This window comes from Lates calcarifer, linkage group LG7_1 (genome assembly GCF_001640805.2).
Source record: "Lates calcarifer isolate ASB-BC8 linkage group LG7_1, TLL_Latcal_v3, whole genome shotgun sequence".
Taxonomy (NCBI): Eukaryota; Metazoa; Chordata; class Actinopteri; family Centropomidae; genus Lates; species Lates calcarifer.
In genome coordinates, this window is record NC_066839.1 from 13,926,518 (window position 1) to 13,946,105 (window position 19,588).

General features: G+C 42.1%; 2 protein-coding genes across 2 annotated transcripts; one reads left to right on the forward strand and one right to left on the reverse strand.

The window, feature by feature from the left end:
• Positions 1-1,564: 1,564 nt before the first annotated feature.
• On the forward strand, positions 1,565-5,189 carry pou3f2a (POU class 3 homeobox 2a). The gene has a single exon (XM_018696030.2). It carries the CDS (start codon positions 1,876-1,878, stop codon positions 3,277-3,279), a length of 1,404 nt encoding a protein of 467 aa, XP_018551546.1. The 5' UTR covers positions 1,565-1,875; the 3' UTR covers positions 3,280-5,189.
• Positions 5,190-7,951: 2,762 nt separating this feature from the next.
• Positions 7,952-18,859, reverse strand: faxca (failed axon connections homolog, metaxin like GST domain containing a). The gene is made up of 6 exons (XM_018696032.2): positions 18,384-18,859; positions 15,733-15,868; positions 14,823-15,019; positions 14,487-14,704; positions 13,604-13,720; positions 7,952-12,347 (listed from the first exon to the last, which is right to left on the reverse strand). The coding sequence occupies exons 1-6, from the start codon at positions 18,641-18,643 to the stop codon at positions 12,046-12,048; spliced, it is 1,230 nt and encodes a 409-aa protein (XP_018551548.1). The 5' UTR covers positions 18,644-18,859; the 3' UTR covers positions 7,952-12,045.
• Positions 18,860-19,588: the final 729 nt, after the last annotated feature.

The following is a 19,588-nucleotide window of genomic DNA, read 5'->3' on the forward strand; positions in this document are numbered from 1 at the left end:
AACCTATCACTTCCTATGTGGGATTTTATAGTAGCATGGCCTTTAATAAACAATATAAGGCTATTTTTACTCTGTTTGTAACTACGACTTTAAATATTTTTCCATATTTCCATTGGTGCCCGAGATGTTGCACGGCACCCCTGTTTGAAGGTGAAACTTGCATGTTTTTTGTCCTTCGAGGTTCCTTTAACCTCTTAATAGCTGTTAGGTTTTACAGTCGGTGTCCCACTTTGAGCCAATAAAATCACATCTCCTAAATACCAGTGTTTGCCAAAGTAGGTCCAGGGACTCCCCCAGGGGTCTAAGAGCGTTTCAGAGGAGCTCAACAGAATGAGGATTAGTTTAATTTCAATATCGTTCATTTAAAGATATGTGGGGGGGGGCAGATAGTGCAACTGTGCTTTGGTGATTTTTCATTAACTAACAGAGGTGACAAAATGGTATCAGCAGAGTCAACACCTCTGTGGTTCTGTGTTGCAGTAACGGAAGATCCTTTAATTAAGAAAAAGTAATAAGGGAACAGTGTAAAAATACTGTGGTACGAGTAAAAGTACAAAAGTATTATCAATAAAATGTACTTGAATTGGAAATAAAAGTACATGTTATGCAGACTGACCTGTTTATACTGATGAGTTTATTATTACAGCTGCATGAACACATAGCAGCATTTTAATGTTGCAGCTGGTCATGGTGGAGCCACTTACACACTGTTGGGTTGTTTCATCAGAAACAATGCATCCTAATTTATAAGCTCATATATTTTGTATGTAACAGCATGAAATGGAGATAAAAGTACAATGTTTGGCTGTGAAATGTAGTAGAGTAACAGTATTTCCACCACTGCTGGGAACTGACAGATATTTATGGGGCGCCTGTTATGTGAAAACTGAGAACCCTTGTTAGCCATCGCAGTGTTTGTGCGTTGGAAGGTAGAGAGATTTTTTTTTCCCCCTCATCAAACTATTAAAATTCAAGGCCTGTTCTTAGGAGGTTTGGGGGGGAGGGAGGTGGGGAAACCAAGCTTCGCGTGCCACTGTGGCAGCATCCATCTCAAAGTTTACCCAACAAGCAGGTGGAAGGGGGGCACGGCGGTGCGCAGAGCAAGGCAGGCAGGGCTGAGGGATCCATTCTTGCAGCCTCTTCTCTTTGGCCCCGAGCTGCCCTCTCCGCGCGCCCCCTCCGTTCTCCCCCCACCACCGCACCCCACCCTCACCACCCCCACATTATTTGTCCCGGCGGCCGATCGCGCGGCTCCAATGAGCCCTTTGGAACGGAACGAAAAAAAAAAAAAAAAGAAGAAGAAGAAGGAGGCGAATTGCAGCTGTGACGTGGGCGTTGTTGTTTCCATTCACCGCGTTCGCCATGGCAACGGGGCAGAGGCCCTGGAAGCACGCAGCCCCTCTCTCTGGACAGCGTCCTGAAGACAGAGAAGGCAGCTGGAAGTTTCTCCTCATGATCACTGCTTACTGTTTCACGGCGCAAAATATCCCAACTATTCTACTTTAAATGCGTAAAAATGGGATTAAATGAGCATTTAGTAGTTTTGAGAATTGGTACCCTGACAGTTCTCCTCTTTTGCGCACAAATATTCTCATAACGTCAATAAATGTGCGAATTCTCTCTGTCTAATGCAACTTTTACGCATCGTTTTGACGCACGAAACCAATAGATGTGACCCACTGACCCAGATCAAGGTTAATAAACTACTTTCAAACATGAAGAAAAATTCCCCTTATGGCTGAGCTCGTTCAGTCTTTTCTGTGTTTACACTCGGCAGCCCCGATTTCTCCCTCCACTTTGTACTCATGCATGCTGCAGGACTGCTAGTATTGTTGGGCAGAGTGATTGGGGTTTCTGTACAATCTCCCGTGACCAATGAGCGGGGTGCTGTCAGGGGTAACCACATCTGTCAACCGTTCTTGGCCAATAAAGAGCGGAGCGAGGCGGACCACAGGTGCGCGCCTCTGCGTCCCCTTGGCACAGCGCCCGGGAGATGCTGGAGAGAGACGCCTAGCTGCCCCGTGGCGCAAAAGAGTTACTGTCAAAGGCAGCCTCCTTTTAACTCCAGCTATCACTCTGGCTCCGATAGTTATGGCGACCGCAACGTCCAACCACTACAGCGTCCTCACCACCCCCAGCAGCGCGCCGCCGCCGCACTCGGAGTCCGGGAGCATGCAGCAGGCGGCAGCGTACAGGGACGCGCACACCCTGCTCCAGAACGACTACAGCACGTTACCGGGCGGTGGACATCCGCTCAGCCACGCGCACCAGTGGATAACGGCGCTGTCTCACGGTGACAGCGGGGCGCCCTGGCCATCCAGTCCCCTCGGAGAACAGGACGTGAAGCCCGTGCTGCACGACAGTGACCGAGAGGAGCTGCAGAACTCCAGTAGTCTGCAGCAGCAACAGCAACAGCAGCAGCAACAGCAGCAGCAACAGCGACACCCTCACCTAGCGCACCAGCAGGCGCATCACGACGCCAGAGCATGGCGAACCAGCACAGCCACCACGCACATCCCCGGTATGGCGACATCTGAGGGCCAGAGCCTGGTGTATTCCCAGTCCGGCTTCGGTCTGATGCCGGGGGGAGAGCAAGGGGGGATGCACCACCACCCCCTGCGGGATGAGGACCACCACAGCCACAGCCCGCACCTCAGTGAACACGGAGGCGGCCCTGGGGCCCACCAGCAGTCTCTCTCACACCATCACCAGCACGGGGGCCATCAGGACCAGTCAGACGAGGACACGCCGACCTCCGACGAGTTGGAGCAGTTTGCCAAGCAGTTTAAACAGCGGCGCATCAAGCTGGGCTTCACCCAGGCGGACGTAGGACTGGCTCTTGGGACGCTGTACGGAAACGTCTTTTCTCAGACCACCATTTGCAGGTTCGAGGCGCTTCAGCTCAGCTTCAAAAACATGTGTAAACTCAAGCCCTTGTTGAACAAGTGGCTGGAGGAGGCGGACTCCACCTCGGGGAGCCCCACCAGCCTGGATAAAATCGCAGCACAGGGAAGAAAAAGGAAAAAGAGGACCTCCATCGAGGTGGGCGTCAAAGGGGCTCTGGAGAGCCATTTTCTCAAATGTCCAAAACCGGGAGCAGCGGAGATCAACTCCCTGGCGGACAGCCTGCAGCTGGAGAAGGAGGTGGTGAGGGTTTGGTTTTGTAACCGGCGGCAGAAGGAGAAGAGGATGACACCCGCTGGGGGACAGATACCAGGAGGAGAGGACATGTACGGGGACACCCCTCCTCACCACGGAGGACAAACTCCTGTGCAGTGACCCCAGTCCGGTTATTCTGAGCAAAACACGGACCCCTCGCGGAGGTATAATTCCTTCCTTATTTGTGTTGATTCTCTGTGCTGGACCGCTCAGAACTGGACCTCAGCCAGTTTAAATGTTGGACCCACGGACACACACAGTGGGGATATACAGTGGCACTCAAGCACTAAAAATACGCATAGCAGAGAGCTGTATGGAGAGGTTTCATGCCGCGGAACTGCCAAGCATATTGGGGATACGGCTGGTGTGTGCTAACCAAAAGAAAAAAGAAAAAAAAGAAAAAATCACAGCGACATTGATACGAAATGCTTTTCTATACCTTACTACCGAGGCGCCAGTGTGTCATTATGTAATGTGTCATTAAAGGGAGGCAGAGTGTGATGTGGACACGAGGTGTCCGCCGGGGGGGGAAAAAAATAGAAAAAACAAGCTTCGGGCTTGATGATAAGTCGCAGTCAGTGTGGGTAAATAAACGCCATCTTTCCATCATAACAAAAGCAACAGGGGTTCTTCGCAGCTTGTGGCAGGAGAGGGCTGAAATGGCAGACACCTGCTGTACAATGTTCAAATATAAAGCCAATACCAGCTTATCATCATCATCATCATACATTATTATTATTGTCATTATTATTATTATTATTATATCACGATCAATCTAAATTTAATGTGATATATTGACTGTCTGCAGTCAAATATATCCATAATTTATATATAAATTATATACACGTATCTTGTTTTAATATAGTAAAACAAAAAAAAAAATACAGACCCTCCTAAATAATAATAATAATAATAATAATAATAATAATAATAATAATAATAATGTTACCATAGAGACTGAGTATTGATTGACTTTAATGCTTTCCTTTCTGTGCAGACATTTCTGGGCGCCTGTTTACAGTGTGTTTTTGCTGTATATTATGTTATTTCTGTACTTTTCCAAAATGCTGTGACGAGAAAGACCGAGACTGTCCGGCTGGAACACTCAAAGCAATCCAGCCCATTTTGCCTTCCTTTCCTAAGAAGAAAAAAAAAACGCATAAAAAAGCATTTTAAAAAAAAGAAGAAGAAAAACTGAATATATCCTGGTACCAGCTCTGGCCGCAGTGGCTCTACTACTACTGTATGACTCATTCATTCACCGAGAAGACTATTTGTGGGATGTATCTCCATTCGTTTTTTTGTATGGCTTCGTTTGTATGTTTGTTTGTTTGTTTGTTCCGTTTCTTCTCTGTCAGTCTGTGCCAAAGCACAAACACAGACACGTGTTCTTGTGCCACTTTAATCCTGTGATTAATAACCTGATCTGATAGTGGAGGGTTATGTGAGGGGGAAATCCACCCAGCATAGTTGGAGGTTTATTCTCTGACTAAAATTGAAAGAATAATGAGAAATGCAGAAACACAAATCCAACTGAAGGGTGTAGACGGCTGGAGAGAAAACATACTATTTAAACAGACTCGTGATCTGAATTTAGACGCTTCTGTGGGGCGTTTTTCATTTCCAAAACTTTCTGAATGTACTAGGCCCAGTTAACAATGTTACAATCCACAACCAGACATTCCACTCCATATTTAATTCTTTCATCGCCAATCAGTAAAAAATAAGCATATCAATATTTTAAACCTTTTCTGCATTCAAGGGTACAGTCTATTACATAATAATTACCCTTTGATTTAAACAAGGCCTAATATTTCGCTAATCCAAAAATATTATTATAATTCTGACTACATCACATTAATCCTTCAGCTGAATTTGAGTTTCTGAGGTGGAGAAAAAAACCCAACAAAACCAAAACAAAATAGCATTGACCTGAAATCTGTGATCAAACGATGAGGAAAAAAAAAAAATCAAACGATTGCACAATTTCTATATGCTTTTTGTCATTAAATCGTATTTGTTTTCTATGACACTGCAGTCTTTGCACGTTTATTGTACTGAGCTTCAGGAAAAGTCGCAACAACCTTTTTTTTTTGAATATATATTATTATTCCTTGTGAGCGGCCTTGCTTTGTAATTATGGATTTTATCAATCCGTCTCGGTTGCTTAAAATTGTCCTTCAGCTGTTTCGGTGAAGTGTTTACTGCCGCTGATGTGCACTGATATTGTTGTGTGGGGGAGATTAATCCGTGAAGATGCTCAGACAGCCAGGCAATGAATGGCCCTAAAATTGAAATACATAGCATTAATTAATATTTTCCATCGGGATAAATATGAAAACTAATTGACATTATGACGAGACGTAATTTAGAATATCAAAACAATTAAAGCATTTGTGTTTGTACACAGGCAAACGGCAGGCCTGCCTGTCTGTAGACGACACACACAACGAGATAATGTAGGCCTTTAACTACAGGTGTAGGACAGAGGGTGGTGCAATAAAAACCAGGCTTATCAGTGTTTTACGTGTAATCTGGCCTATTGCCTTTATTATTCATGATAAAATAATTGAATAATTGTCTCATGTTTCATTTTGATGTCCTAGGAAATAATTTAAATGATTTAAAAAATGCAAAATATGTGTGGATACATATATAACACTGAGGAATTCTGTGAAAATTAAAAAATAATAACTTATTCTACTTAAAAGGCTGAGCAGCCTGTGACCGCAGTGTAAATTTAAACACTGACCTTCACTCTTGTTTCAGACTTTTGTTTTCTTGGTGTATTTTGTGGTCAGATTTTTCGGCCTGGTTTCACCTGTTAGAAATGTTGGCTTCTTATTCTTCAGCTCATCTCTTTCCTTATGGTTGTCTTCACCTCATGTCTAATGTTGCTTATTACGTATTCGCCTGGGCTGCATGATCAATGGCCAGATTGGTAACAATGTAATGGCGCCACCTAGTGGCGGTTAGTAGGGTAAAAGTAGGCTGGGGGGGGGGGGGGATTGGAGGAGGTAATTGCTTCATGAAGAGTGAATGTAAATGCAATCAGGGTTTTTTAAAATGAGACAATGGGATTTTTTTTTTTCTTATTTTTTGTAAATTATAACTTATATCCAGACCATAGCTACACACTGAGCACACTGAGGTCATGTCCTCTGTATTTTTTTTCCAGGGGTTTTCAAGGATTTATCAGCCTGGAGAGAGTTTAATTTTACAGTTAAAAACTTACACAGTTTTAGTCTGATTTTTAGACCGATGTCTGTAATTTCCAAAAAAGATTTGGAGTTGAATTTGGAGTTTAGGTAGTTGTGTTCAAATTACAAGCTGTTGTTGGATTTTTAAGAGGAATTTTCTTGACATGACTGCTCCGTGTAAAATAAAGCTAGCAGAAAATGTCATTGAAGAGCAAAGCTATCTCTGAGACATCCAAATAATTAAAGAGATTTAAGGACTTTCTTTTGAAGGGGAGAGGGGTGTCAGGGAACTCTGATTTATGACCTCAGTATTTCTAAAATCTTGCCTCCAGCCGTTCTTATAATTTATGATTCTTATCTGTGTCCCCCTTATCTTAAGACAAGTAATTTTTTTATATAGTCCCAAATCACAAATTTATTTAATAAAATGTATGAATAATTGAGATTTTCATCAAAAAGTTTGAATGAGAAATTTCTATCTTTTATTATCTTAAATTATTTTCAGTCAGTCTTTAAACAACTGGAGAGAAATCTGGTAATGGCAGGCCACAGTTTCCTTTCACAGCAGCCTATTTACAACTGTGTTATTTTATAGGTTCATCTGAGCTGAGCTTTTATTTTGAAATCTGAGCCAGCATGTAGTTTCAGGGCAAAAAGAGAAAGAGAGTGATTTGAGACAGAAGAAAGAAAGAAAGAAAGAGGCAAGTATACTGGTGTGTGTGTGTAAATGTGTGTGTGTGTGTGTGTGTGTGTGTGTGTGTGTGTGTGTGTGTGTTAAGCCAGGTCTAAACCCAGCTCTCTAGAGGACCCTGTTGCCTGGATTCTGTCCTATCAGCAGGCGACCATCTGCCCTCCTCCTGGCCCTCACGCTCCTACAGGCATCCTCTGCATTATTCATAATTTTACACACACACACACACACACACACACTGATTTACACACACAGAGGCACATTCAGTCCTTCCTACACACAGCATCCCACCTCACACATCATGCATTCAGCTACGTGTTAGACAGCCATACACACACACACACACACAGAGCTGCTACCTCTGACACTGTATGCCATCTCTGGCTCACCAGAGATGGTTTTATACTCTGGTGTCATTGTCACTTCTGTGTGGATGGGATCTCCCAGGGATTCTGCACAATGGTGACAGAAATGCACCGAGCCAAAGTCATCACATATCAGTTGTCTGTCCACCACTGTTTGTCCCTATGCCTTTTTTTTTTAATGCCTTCCCTTTTTCTCACCCAAACCCACGCTTCATTCTCTACAGTGGTGCTCCCACGACTTGCCTTTTCTCTTCCTCTGCCCTCCTTTTTCTTTCTCTCAGTTTCTCCAAAGCTCCAGCACAAGCACAAAGAAAAGGGCAGAGAGCTAATCCTTCAGCATTGTTGGGTGGGCTTAGTATTGTCATATGGTAGCAAGCACAGAGGGAGAGGGATTATGAGACAGATATATGCCAGAAAATACCCACCTCTAAGTGTTGATACGGAGCAGTTTTTGCTTAAAGATTCATCTTTTTTTCTCCTCAGGTAGATGTGATGTTAACGCTCACTGAGGCACAATAACTGAAACAAAACAAGAGGAAAATACCACAGCTATATTTAATGAAATATTATGCAGAATCCATTGTCATACAGCTTTTTATCTCTAGGTATGATACATTCATAAGAATCATTTTTTCTAAATGTTACAGACCGTTGTCTTTCAGGTCTTTCACATATTCATTTTCCCAGTTTTCTTATTTACAGTTTGATGAGACTCCACAAGTGTTTCTGCACACACAACACCAAGAGACAATGCAATATGGCTTCTACTGTCTACAAGCAGAAATCTCTATGGGAAGGCGAACACACACGACAGGGCCGAACCCCGACCCCTGACCTTTAACTGCCGAGGAACACACAGACGGATGAAGTTGCCCGCGGACACTGATCTGGAAGGACTTCTGCAGTTTGTCCCGTAATGGGTGAGCTTTACAAGAAGGAGTGGAGACAGTGATCATCAGCTGATCAGCGGGATGACTGACCTCACCCTGCTGATCTGAGATCCAGCAGTCAGTTTGGTATTTTACCTCAGTAGTTCATGTTTTTTTAAAAACTATTTTCAACTGTACTTTTTGCAGCAGATGAGGGACTAACACCAAACTGCTGTAATATTTAACATGATGGTACTGATATTATGATATTACCAAATGACATCTCAAAACATGGACAAACATGCAATCACGGCAATGACTGGCCACGTGAAAATATGCATTTTCTTCAGTCAGAGAATCTATAGTATTGCACTAATATACAGATCAATAAATTAGTTTGATGGGACTTCTCAGCCAGAGAACAAAACACATGTAAACATAAGAAGAAAAGTGCAAAATAATTTACATTATTGTTTGTTTGTTTTTTTTTTTTAAATTCAAGCACGTCCACCGTCATCATCACTACTACAACTACAATAAAATAAATAGATAATAAATAAAAATGACATATAAAACATAAGTCATTTGCTGGCACTGGTATAAAGTAAACAGCTTAAGGAGTCACTTTCCATAAGGCTAAATCTGACTATTAATGAGAGAAGGCAAGACCATGCAGGCAAGGGGTTTTAAGACACAAAACAAAACTTTTGAATTCTTTTTTTCTGTTTTAGACTATATTATCATACAGAAAGTCAACTGCAGCACACACCCACACATAAGGCTTTACTGTTCATATGTCTATGTTATGTCCTTCCTATAAAGCTTGGTTTAGGTTTTGATTTGAAGCTCAACGTACAGAAGCTTTTGACAGAGAACCCATGCTGTAAGCCTCACAAAATGGTGAAATGGTGATTTTTAGTGTCATTAAATTCTTCAGTCCTCATTATTAATATCATGGTCCTCACATTCATAATGGTGCCTCACATCTGCTTGCTAAATGCTAGATTCTACTTATGATACCATATTGTTACTTCTTATTAATTTCACAATATGCTGCTACATATAAATGCTACATATTTTTAAAGCAATATAAATTATCATTGTGTATCATCTTCACAAATAGAGCCAGGAGCAATGTTTGATTTTTTTAGGCTGGTTGTTGAAAAAATCAAAAAAACATATATTGGCAGTCATTTTTTATAGAACACATAACAGCCAACAGTTTTGAGAAGGATCCTTTCATTAAAGAGCTGTGGCCAAAATATGTACTGAGCTGGACATTTAAGTTTTGAAAAAACGTCATGAAAACAATGTAACAGAGACACTATTCCCAAATTATCTTGAAGATATTGTTAGTATTTCTCTGCTGCAGTTTCACCAGTACAAATATATCTGCATTAAGGCCTGGTCACACCAGCATTTTAAAAAGGTAATAAGCAGCAACAGCAATTTCAGTTTATTCCCATGCAGTCACTGCTGTTAATGGACTCACTTGCAGAGGTGAAGTAAATCTTTAAGTTTAATTTTTTTCAACTTTGACTCACAAATTTGCACTGTTGCTCAACAGCAAACCATCTAAGAACTGAGCTAAGCTAACAGGCCAACAAGTTTACTATCTGACAGTTAGCAAGATTAAGAGCTTTATCTTCCCCCTTTAGTAACAAAATGGAGTGAACAGGACAGCAGAGAGAAAATAGAGAGTGTTTCTGGGAGCTTTCGTGACCTACTAATGCTAGTCCAGCCAGCTAACAAGTTAGTAGCTACAGCAGTTCACCACCTAGACCTACAAATATACTGCATCACCATACTTTTATAGACCAAATATTTCACAAAGACACACAGATTCATTTCACTATACCACTCTCTGGTGTGAACAGGCCTTTGAGCAAGTATCAGCCAATATACTGGCCTGGATAATTAATTTCCAAACCTTTGTGATGTGGGCTTTGTAAAGATTCTCTTTCACTCCTAACATGAACATTATTTTAATATAAGTTGGACTGTGAACTATCACTGTCACCCTAAAATCATGACAGAGACACTAGGTGTGTATGTGTGTGTGTGTGTGTGTGTTATGAAGGAAAGGTTCAGCCGTGAATCGTCACCAGTGCGCAATCATTCATACACAGAGGGTGACTCATCCATGCGCAACATGGATACTGTATACCCCTTGCTTGCATCCATTATAAGTAGCCTTAACACACAATATGTTGGTACGCGCATTTGCTGAATGACAAACACACATAAAACCTTGCCATCGCACACCCCAAAGACCACGCGGCCTAGCATAAAATTAAAAATGAACAGAGTGGACCTGTGTCTGCACTCTTATTGCTTTACATAATGGTTTCTGAGCAATCCATCATTTTCACACATTAGGCACCTGTCACAAAAACTAAACTGCTGAAAAGAAAATAGTATTTTTCGAGATCCATCAGCTACATCTATGCAATCTTTGTGTGGCTGGTTTGACCAGAGGCTCCAACAAACAAACTGCATCACAACATCAAACTTAAATAGACCAGCTAAGAAATGCAGATAAAACTATCCAAGTGTAAAGGGACATGTTCATTGGCACGTGCCAGCCATGCACTTTGAATTCAGAATATATATATACATATCTATTTAATCTATTTCTACATGATTGTTTGACTCCGCTCTCAACGCCAGAATGTATGTAAAATGTCTAAAGCTAATCTCCTCCATGACAATCCAAACAACACAGGGGTCTTGTCATAGTATGCTTCTGATGTGGGAAAAAAATGATTATTTTTTTTGGCAAAATAAGTGTCTTAATAAGACAAAAGATAATTTCAAAGTGCTAATGACAGACTGCAGTTTACCGATCCATTGTCTTTCATGAAATTTTCTAAATATGGGCAGCAGGCATTACTGTAACATCCCAGTTGTGTAGACAGACACACACAGGAGGTCATAGGGCTCCTCATACTGATCCTGGACCAGCAGAGTTGGGCATTTATGGAGACTATTACAAGACGATTTGTGTCCAACACACGGGATTTTTAAAGAAGAAACACCTATATTATTTACACCATATGACAAGGATGATTTTATATTTGCAGGCTATCTATACTATTTATACTCATATAGAATCAAATATTCTATCTAATAAATCTGCGAATCAAATTAGATCCATTTATATATATTTACAACGGAACTGTGTTCTGTTCATTCACATAAATCCTGTACAGTTCCCTATGTGTCAATGTCATATCAATACAAGGCGTTTAAGGGTTCAGTTAGTCGAAAACACACACAAGGCTGGGTGGTGTGAGTTGCTATGAGGGACAACGGGGGTCACACGCACATAGTTGCCAAGGTTACGGCAACAGGATGACAGGTAGAAGGTTGTGATTGCAGATGATGTCGACCACGCGGAGGAGTTTCTCAGCAGCGGCGTCATTTACTCCTGGTTTTAATACTTCTAGTTCTTACTTTCCATCTTTTCCTGCATCCTTTCTCTCCCCTCTCTACTCTGCCTCTCTTTTCATCTGCCCATCTCTGACTTTTTTCCATTTTGACCTGTGCCTAACTGCCTCTTCTTCTATTGCAGTCATTCCTCCACTGCAGTGTGCAAGTTATACCTCTATATCCTCAAATTCTCCACCAGCACAGGCAACACCAAAAATACTCCCCAGTTATTTTCTGTTTTAAGAGGTAGGGGGGCATGTGTGCAGGTGGGATACAGCTCCCTCCTGTGGTGTGCACATAAGTAGTGTGTACTATAAGTGTATGTTTTGTCAACACTTGAGCTGGTCTATTTCAGAGCACTCTGTGTCCATGTCAGAGTCATATAGTGAGTGGCCAGTAGGGTCGCTGCCAGGCGACGGTGGGTCCTGTGGTGTGTGAGTGTGTGAAGTGTGTGTGTGTGTATCATCCTGGAAAGTTTCCGTGCGGGAGTATAGACCCAGATCGAGGAGCTTGGAGGGTGACTCGCTGCCCTCTGTGGTGTCATAGCAGAAGTCCTCCAGGTCCACAAACCACTCGGGCCAGAAACGCCGGCGGATACGCTCACAGTACATGGCCAGGTTGATCAGCTCACCTGGAGGAGACAGACAGCTGAGTGGGTATGGTGCTCTAAAAACATTTGTCAATTAATCGATTTGTTATTCAGCAGAAGAATGAACGGCAACGATTTTGATATATAATTAATGGTTTAAAGGAGCTACAAGTACATTTTTGTTATCACTACATAGCCACTGTTAGCATTAACAGCTGTTTACTTAACAGTCTAGAGGAAACCTTGCTAGTTCAGTATCAAACTTCATTATTTTACTCACCAGCACCAGTGTTCAATTGTTTTTCTTCTATCTCTATCACTTCTTTTCTTTTACTGGAGTAAGCATGCTAATCAGCTGGTCCTGGCCTTTCTCATAATAGCACCTTACAATAGTGGGTCACTGTAGCATCCAGTCCAACCTCTTGTCTTGTAAACACAACAATTGCTGAAGCGAAGTGAGTAAACAGCTGGTTATGCTAATGTGGCTAAGTAACAATATCAAAAACTTACATGCAGCACCTTTAATTTATTTTTCCAAGTAAAAATGTGAAACATTTTCTAGTTCCACCTTGTATATTATGGAGGTTTGCTTTTCTTTGTCTTATGTGATACTAAACTGAATATATTTTATTTTTTTCCCACATTTTTTTGACATTTTATAAACTAAACAATTGATAAACCAAGACAATGAACTACAGATGAATCAGTAATGACAGTAGTCATTAGTTGGATATCTAACTAAATATAAGGGCTCTTGAAATGATTAACACGAGAGAAAGAAGAAGAAAAATACTGTGTTTTCTTTGTTATATCTTGATTAAAAATGAAACATCCTGAAAGAGGAACATGACTTTTTGGTTACTTTTTGCTTGAACTGCTCACAGTTTAGACCTAGTGACAAGGGGTCTTAAGGAGAATTTACTTGGCTTGGAGTCAAAGATCAGATTTTTCATTGTTTCAGCTTCAATTTATTCACCTTCGTCCTTTCTAATCAACAAGGAATTTATTCCTGATCTAACCTTGTTTTGATATGACATTAGAAAAGTCATAATCGGATCAATCTGAAATACTATTCTGTAGTTATTATACAGTCTACAGGATAGTGAGTACAGAAATTCCTTTAAATTAATTAAAAAATCATTACAGATTGAGACAGAGCAGTATGGCTAAAAAAAACATGCTTAGCTTGCAGGTAACATCCTTTTTCTGCTTTGTCTGTGAATTTTGTTTCAATCATGCCTACATAATCACCAGCAGAGGCAGTTTGGTTGGACTGATGTCCATTTTGATGAGCTCACCTTTGATTAGCTGCTCTGGACGTGTTCCTGGTAGCGTCCACATAGCAGGGGCCAGGTGACTGAACACTGCAGCGTCTACTGTTGAAAGCTTAGAGCCCATAAGATACTTCTTATCACCTAAGAGAACACAGAGAAAAAATATATGTCAGATATATCAACACAAAAATACAGTCACTGCGTAAGCATGGTTTTCCTCTCATTGCCTCATATGAAAAGCAGCTGTGTTGTCATAGACATTGGCTGTTGTTACATAACCTTAACTACTAACACAAAAAAAAGATTTCTAGACATTATACGCATTTATTTTTTATACATAATTATAACCTTGGCAAGCACCATACCATTCATCATCATTCATTCATCGTGCTCTTAGATATGTCTTGCAGAGGTAAAGTATTGATTCTAGACTGCAATGTTAAATTTGACCACAGGAGGTCAGTATGGAGCCATCCTGTCATTCTTTTCAGCCACTGCTGTCCCATGACCAGTACAAACATGATACTGCTGGTTATAGTTCTCAAGGCACTCACTGAAAAACCACTTCAGTTGTTGTACTTTGCTAATAAACCCATTTATCTGCTCCCAGGTTAAACGATGTGAACGCACAGGTGACACAAACTGCAACAAAGTTTTCCAATTACAAAATGTAAGTGTCCACAAATCTCTTTGGCTACAGAGCAGACTCATAAATGGTAAAGAAAATCCAGTCTTGCTGCACTGAAGACTTTTATAGTGTTTGGGTTAACTCATGCTCTCTTCTGCAAAAACATACTCTTTATTTTCCCAATTGATCACTCTTACAAATATATTATAATAGATTCTTATCTTCCAAATCAAGAGCACAATTATTTATAACTTAAATAATAACTTCCAGATTTGTCACCTAGAAGAGTGGCGAGGGTGCGCATGTCCTTCTCCATCAGGGCATAAACCTCCTCTTTAGAAAACCGCCCAATCCCGTGTCCGTACATCTCCCTCTTGACAATCCCGCCGGTCAGGTGACTCAGGATCCACTTGAGCAGGTCACTCAGTGGTCCGCTCACTGACAGCATCTTCTGGGTCTCCTCGAGGTTGTCCACCCACTGACAGTAAGCTATGGTCCTGGGACAACAATACATGTGAATTTGTAAACACATATACTGCACGTGTCAGGATTAATAGTAGTGTAACAACTGCTCTTTGAACTCATACAAATAAAGAAATCACACTGGTCCCTCACCAGTAGAAATGTTCCTCCACCATTTTGGTGATGGCACGGGACATGGCCTTCTCCTGCGGCGTCAGGCTCTTGTTGAGGCTCACGCCCAGCCTCTCCTCCAGGAAGTCGATGATGAACTCGGTGCCACACACCTGCTCCTGGTTGTACTCGATCCAAGGCATCTTTCCCTGCGGTGAGAGCTTCCCATCAAAGTAGTTCTGCAGGAGAAAAAGGATCCAGGAAAAAGCAGTGGGACATGTGTGAAGGGATTCAGAAAAGAGAAGGACAGAGGGAGGAAAACCATGATAAAGGACACGTTGAAAAAAACACAGAACAGAGGAAGTGGTCTGTGATAAGCATTCAGTGAATTAAATTGTAATTGGATTAAAGAGAAAACATTTAATGAAAATTTTAATTATCCCTTGCAGGAAACTGTGTGACTGTAACAGCAGAGACTCAGAGTCTGACAATAATTAATCACAGGAAAGGTAATTACAACAAACTATGGATTTTGCCACAAAGAAATGGGTTTTAAAACCCTCTCACTCTCAATTCTAAAAATTAACCTGTAAACAGGGGCAGCATGGTGGTGCGGTGGTTAGCACTGTCGCCTCACAATAAGAAGGGTTTGAGCCCCGGGTTTACATGTTTTGCCTGTGCCAGCGACATGCAAGTTAGATTAACTGGTGACTCTAAATTGCCCATAGGTGTGAACGTGAGTGTAAATGGTTGTTTGTCTATATGTCTTGGCCCTGTGATGGACTGGTGATCTGTCAGGGTGTACCCATGCCTCTTGCCCAATGACAGCTGGGATAGGCTCCAGCCTCCCCCACAACCCCTACGGATAAGCGGTATAGATAATGGATGGAACTTCTAAACAGAAGAAATAGTGGCCTTTTTTAATGTCACAGACACATAACCGCAGCTTTACCTGGTAGGGCAGGTCCACCATGCGGAGGTAGGTCTCCATCTTAAGGCAGAAAGGGGATAGGGATGGGACGCCAGTTTTGGGCCTGGAGAACTGGTGGAGTATGATGGCATCTTTAGAGTCCAGCTCTTCCTCCTTTCTGTGTGGACAAAGAAAGACAAGGCTTCACATCAGGTAGAAGGAGAGGCTTGTAAATACAAACTATGTGTGTTTATATACTTGTTTTAGTTATGTTGTGGGGACATACATTTGTTCAGAGTCATAATATGGGAACAACAAGTCATCTCCCACAGTGTTAACTATTCAATTTTAAGCCTGACCTTTAAGGTTAGGGTTGAGATCAGATATCTTGAGATTATAGTTTTGTTTACTTAAAGCTGGATTACTGACCATGCAAATCAAATCCTCCGAATATTCATTTGTTAGAAGGTACAATATCAACTAAGGCAGGCCCATCACATTTCAACTAATTCTGTCTTCTGTCAGTTATTTCAGTTTATATTGTGTTTACATGCTGTGTATCCCTAAATAAAGCTGTGTTCAGTCAAATTTGCACAAATTACATAGTATTCCATTATAGGAGTAATGCTTGGCAATGCACTTAATGGGAACTTGTAGGCAGCAAAGGATATACACACTGCAGTATGGCTGAGTTCTCCTCTGGGCCCCCTAACAGTTTAATAGGGCCTCAGTTAGAGTAAGTCTCTAGGGAATTAATGGAAGTCAATTAAATGTCCTCGTAAGTGAAAAAAAAAACAAATGTGTGTAGGCTTGTACTTTTAACTTTGTGCGAAGCAGTTTCAGTTTTAAACTATCATAGTGAGGACATTTCTGCATTGAGAGGACATTTTGGTTGGTCTCCATTCCCTCAAAGAGGTGTTTAAAGGGTATGAATTAAGATTCAGGGAAGAGAAAGAGTATATATGTTTGTGTGTCTGTGGGTAGAATAAGCTGATAAATCAAGTGATCGTGACTGATTGAATAAATCAAATGATCTGCAACCAATGTCCTTTAACTGGGCCTGACTGACTGTCAGCCCTGAGCCATTTATACACTAGCTGACGGAAAACTGCAGTGTCAAAATAATGAGCCATACCCATCTGAAAGATTATGGTGCATTCACGTGGATAGCGTTGGGAGATTCTGAGCTACTTAATGGACAAGCACGAGCCTACGAATGGCAACAAATTCACGTGGGCACAATGCAGAATTACAGGGAGCTGTCCACTGTGAAAGGTGCTGAAACGTAAAAAATGGCAGAGCAGCAGCCTCAGAGCAGAGGAGCTGTCTATTCCACCGTGGTGCTGAAATGCCCGCTGACTCCAACAAAGGCTGTTTTAATAGGATAACGTAAAGAATACATAGCTGTTTCACAAAGTCAGGGAGGTATTGTGAAAAGAGGAGTCTAGTAGCTACATACATAAATAGAGAGCAGCGATATTTAACGTTACACTGGACATAAACACCGGCTTAAAAACGTCCTGAAGCTCCATCCAAATGAGCGCTTCACTGCACAACAAACGGCCTGTATTTCCTAAACGTTTAAAAATCGACCCCGCATTAACAGCAGCTGTAAGGACACCAGTCTGCTGGATGTGAGGCCCAGTCACCAGAATGTCACTCATCGTCGGTAGAAGTAAAATCACATATACATCCGTTGTAATTTTCCCATCGACACCAAAAATACATCGCCCATGGTGAGTGCCTCCCTGTGATTTCTGCTGTGATATTAAGTGTCCTTCTACACTGAGTTGTTGTCGCACAGCTGTGGGTCTGGACTGCAGGTAACCCGAGATTTTTAAGGACAACACACTCGGTCAGTCAAAACCTCACCCCTGCCAACGCATAATCAATAATAATGAATGCGAATGTATTTAGAGCTATCACATTACCTTTTCTTTTACAACAGCCCTACCTGACAGTTGTAGGATGTTTGGGGCTTTGGCGTTTAACTGTTTACATCAGAGGTTGTAAAAGCCCTCCCCACCCCCCACCCCCTTAGCTGCAGTGTTTTTGAACTGAACCGGAACATGTGTGTGCTGGTGGGGGTCACAACAAAGCAAAGCAAAGGTGAACTTATACATCATGTCGCCTCGCCCTTGAGATAAAGACAAATGAATGTGACCTGCTGTCACGGTCTAAAATGTCAGAGAGCTGTGTGTGTCAAAGGCCCACAGACTGGCAGACTAACCTCTCAAACAAACAACATGGGAAATGAGCCATCATAACGATTTTAATAATTAAGTAATTATTTTTGGATGGCCGACGCCAAAATAAAAGCCCTCGCAGTAAGTCGCTCGTGTCATTAATCCACAAAAATAAGGCAATAAAGATGGAAATCTCCTCATGTGTGTGTTTGTGAGGAGGGGGTTGGGGGGGTGGGGGGTCCGTTACATCACAACCCACCCACTCACGATTCCTTATTCTCCACTGACTCCGCTCTCACCCCGCCCAACCTGACGAGATTAAGTAATATCAAACCACCCAGTGAAAATACAGCAGATCTGGGAGATCTACAGTGAAATCTGAGCAGAATTAGATCCACAGCAGCTTTCTGATCGATTATTCTCTGGCCCCAGAGGCCTGACTGTGGGAAGTGATGAGCTCTGCAGCTTCTACAGTGACTCCTCTGACAGCCTCTGTGTTGTTGGTACCTGATGGCCAGCAGTTCGTGCAGCAAATAAGCAGCGGCAGCGAGCAGAGCCCCTCCAGTCAGATACAGCGTTTTCCGCCACCACGAGTCCGAGCCCAAAGCTGACATTATCCCGCCGTAGTCCTGCAGTGGGTAGGCGATGATGTACCCATAAAACGAGAGCTGCTCATCGGAGCCCAGCAGGCCGGAGGAGAAGCTCTGGTTCTGGCCAAGATCAACCACACACGACCGCGTCCAGGCGAACCCGACGCGCCAGTACATGCTCTCTGTCTCCGGCCACTTTCCGCCTCACTCTGGCAGCTCGGGGCGTCATCGGCGGAGGCTTCATGGGTGCCGAGGGCTGCACGTGCGGGGCGACTGGGTGAGGAACAGCCGACTGGACACAAGCATCCCGCCCCGGGATAGTCCCCGCAGCGGGGTCGACATCCTCTGCAGCCCGCCCGGAGCTCGCTTGTTGTGGACTCCCTCCTTTCGCTGTAAAGTCAGACGAAGTAAACAACTCAGCTTCCGCGTTAAGTCTTTCAAAATAAAAGGCTAATGTTTTGCAACATTCTTAAACAGATGTCAAATAAAAATATACAGATAAATATAAGGTGAATTGAATAGTTTCTTGCACAGAAGTCAAATGCTCTGTTAGCTTAAATTGTGTGTGGTAATTTGATTACTACAGAACGAGTGCTGACATGACTACAAACGAGTAGGCTTCCCACCAACCACACCAACCGTAATAATCTAATTTATAACATGTTGGACTTATAACAGTCAGGCAAGTAAACATTTTTATGAGTAAAATATAAGCAATTTAACACCACAAAGACATGCCACTTAACTAATAACATGAAATGTACTTAGTTCTGGGAAAAAAAAGAAGAGGAAAAAACATTTTAAGCCCCATTCTTTCCCCAGGGCACATTTGTCATTTTTATCATAATACAATTCACTATCTATAAAATGCATTTTAAGTATTTTTTATTCCGAATTTAATCTAATAATGTAGGTGGTTTTGCTAGTTTATATCATGCTGTACGTCTTAAACAATTGCAGGTTTTATTTTGAAGGAAACATAATGCAGATTGTAGTATTATTTCCGCTGTTCTCTGTATGCTTCATGCAGCTTAAATGACATCACGGGGACTGAGTGTACCCCCGGTACAAACTCCTAGAGGCAGCTACTGGTAAACGCACCCTCTGATACTTTTCAGTCAT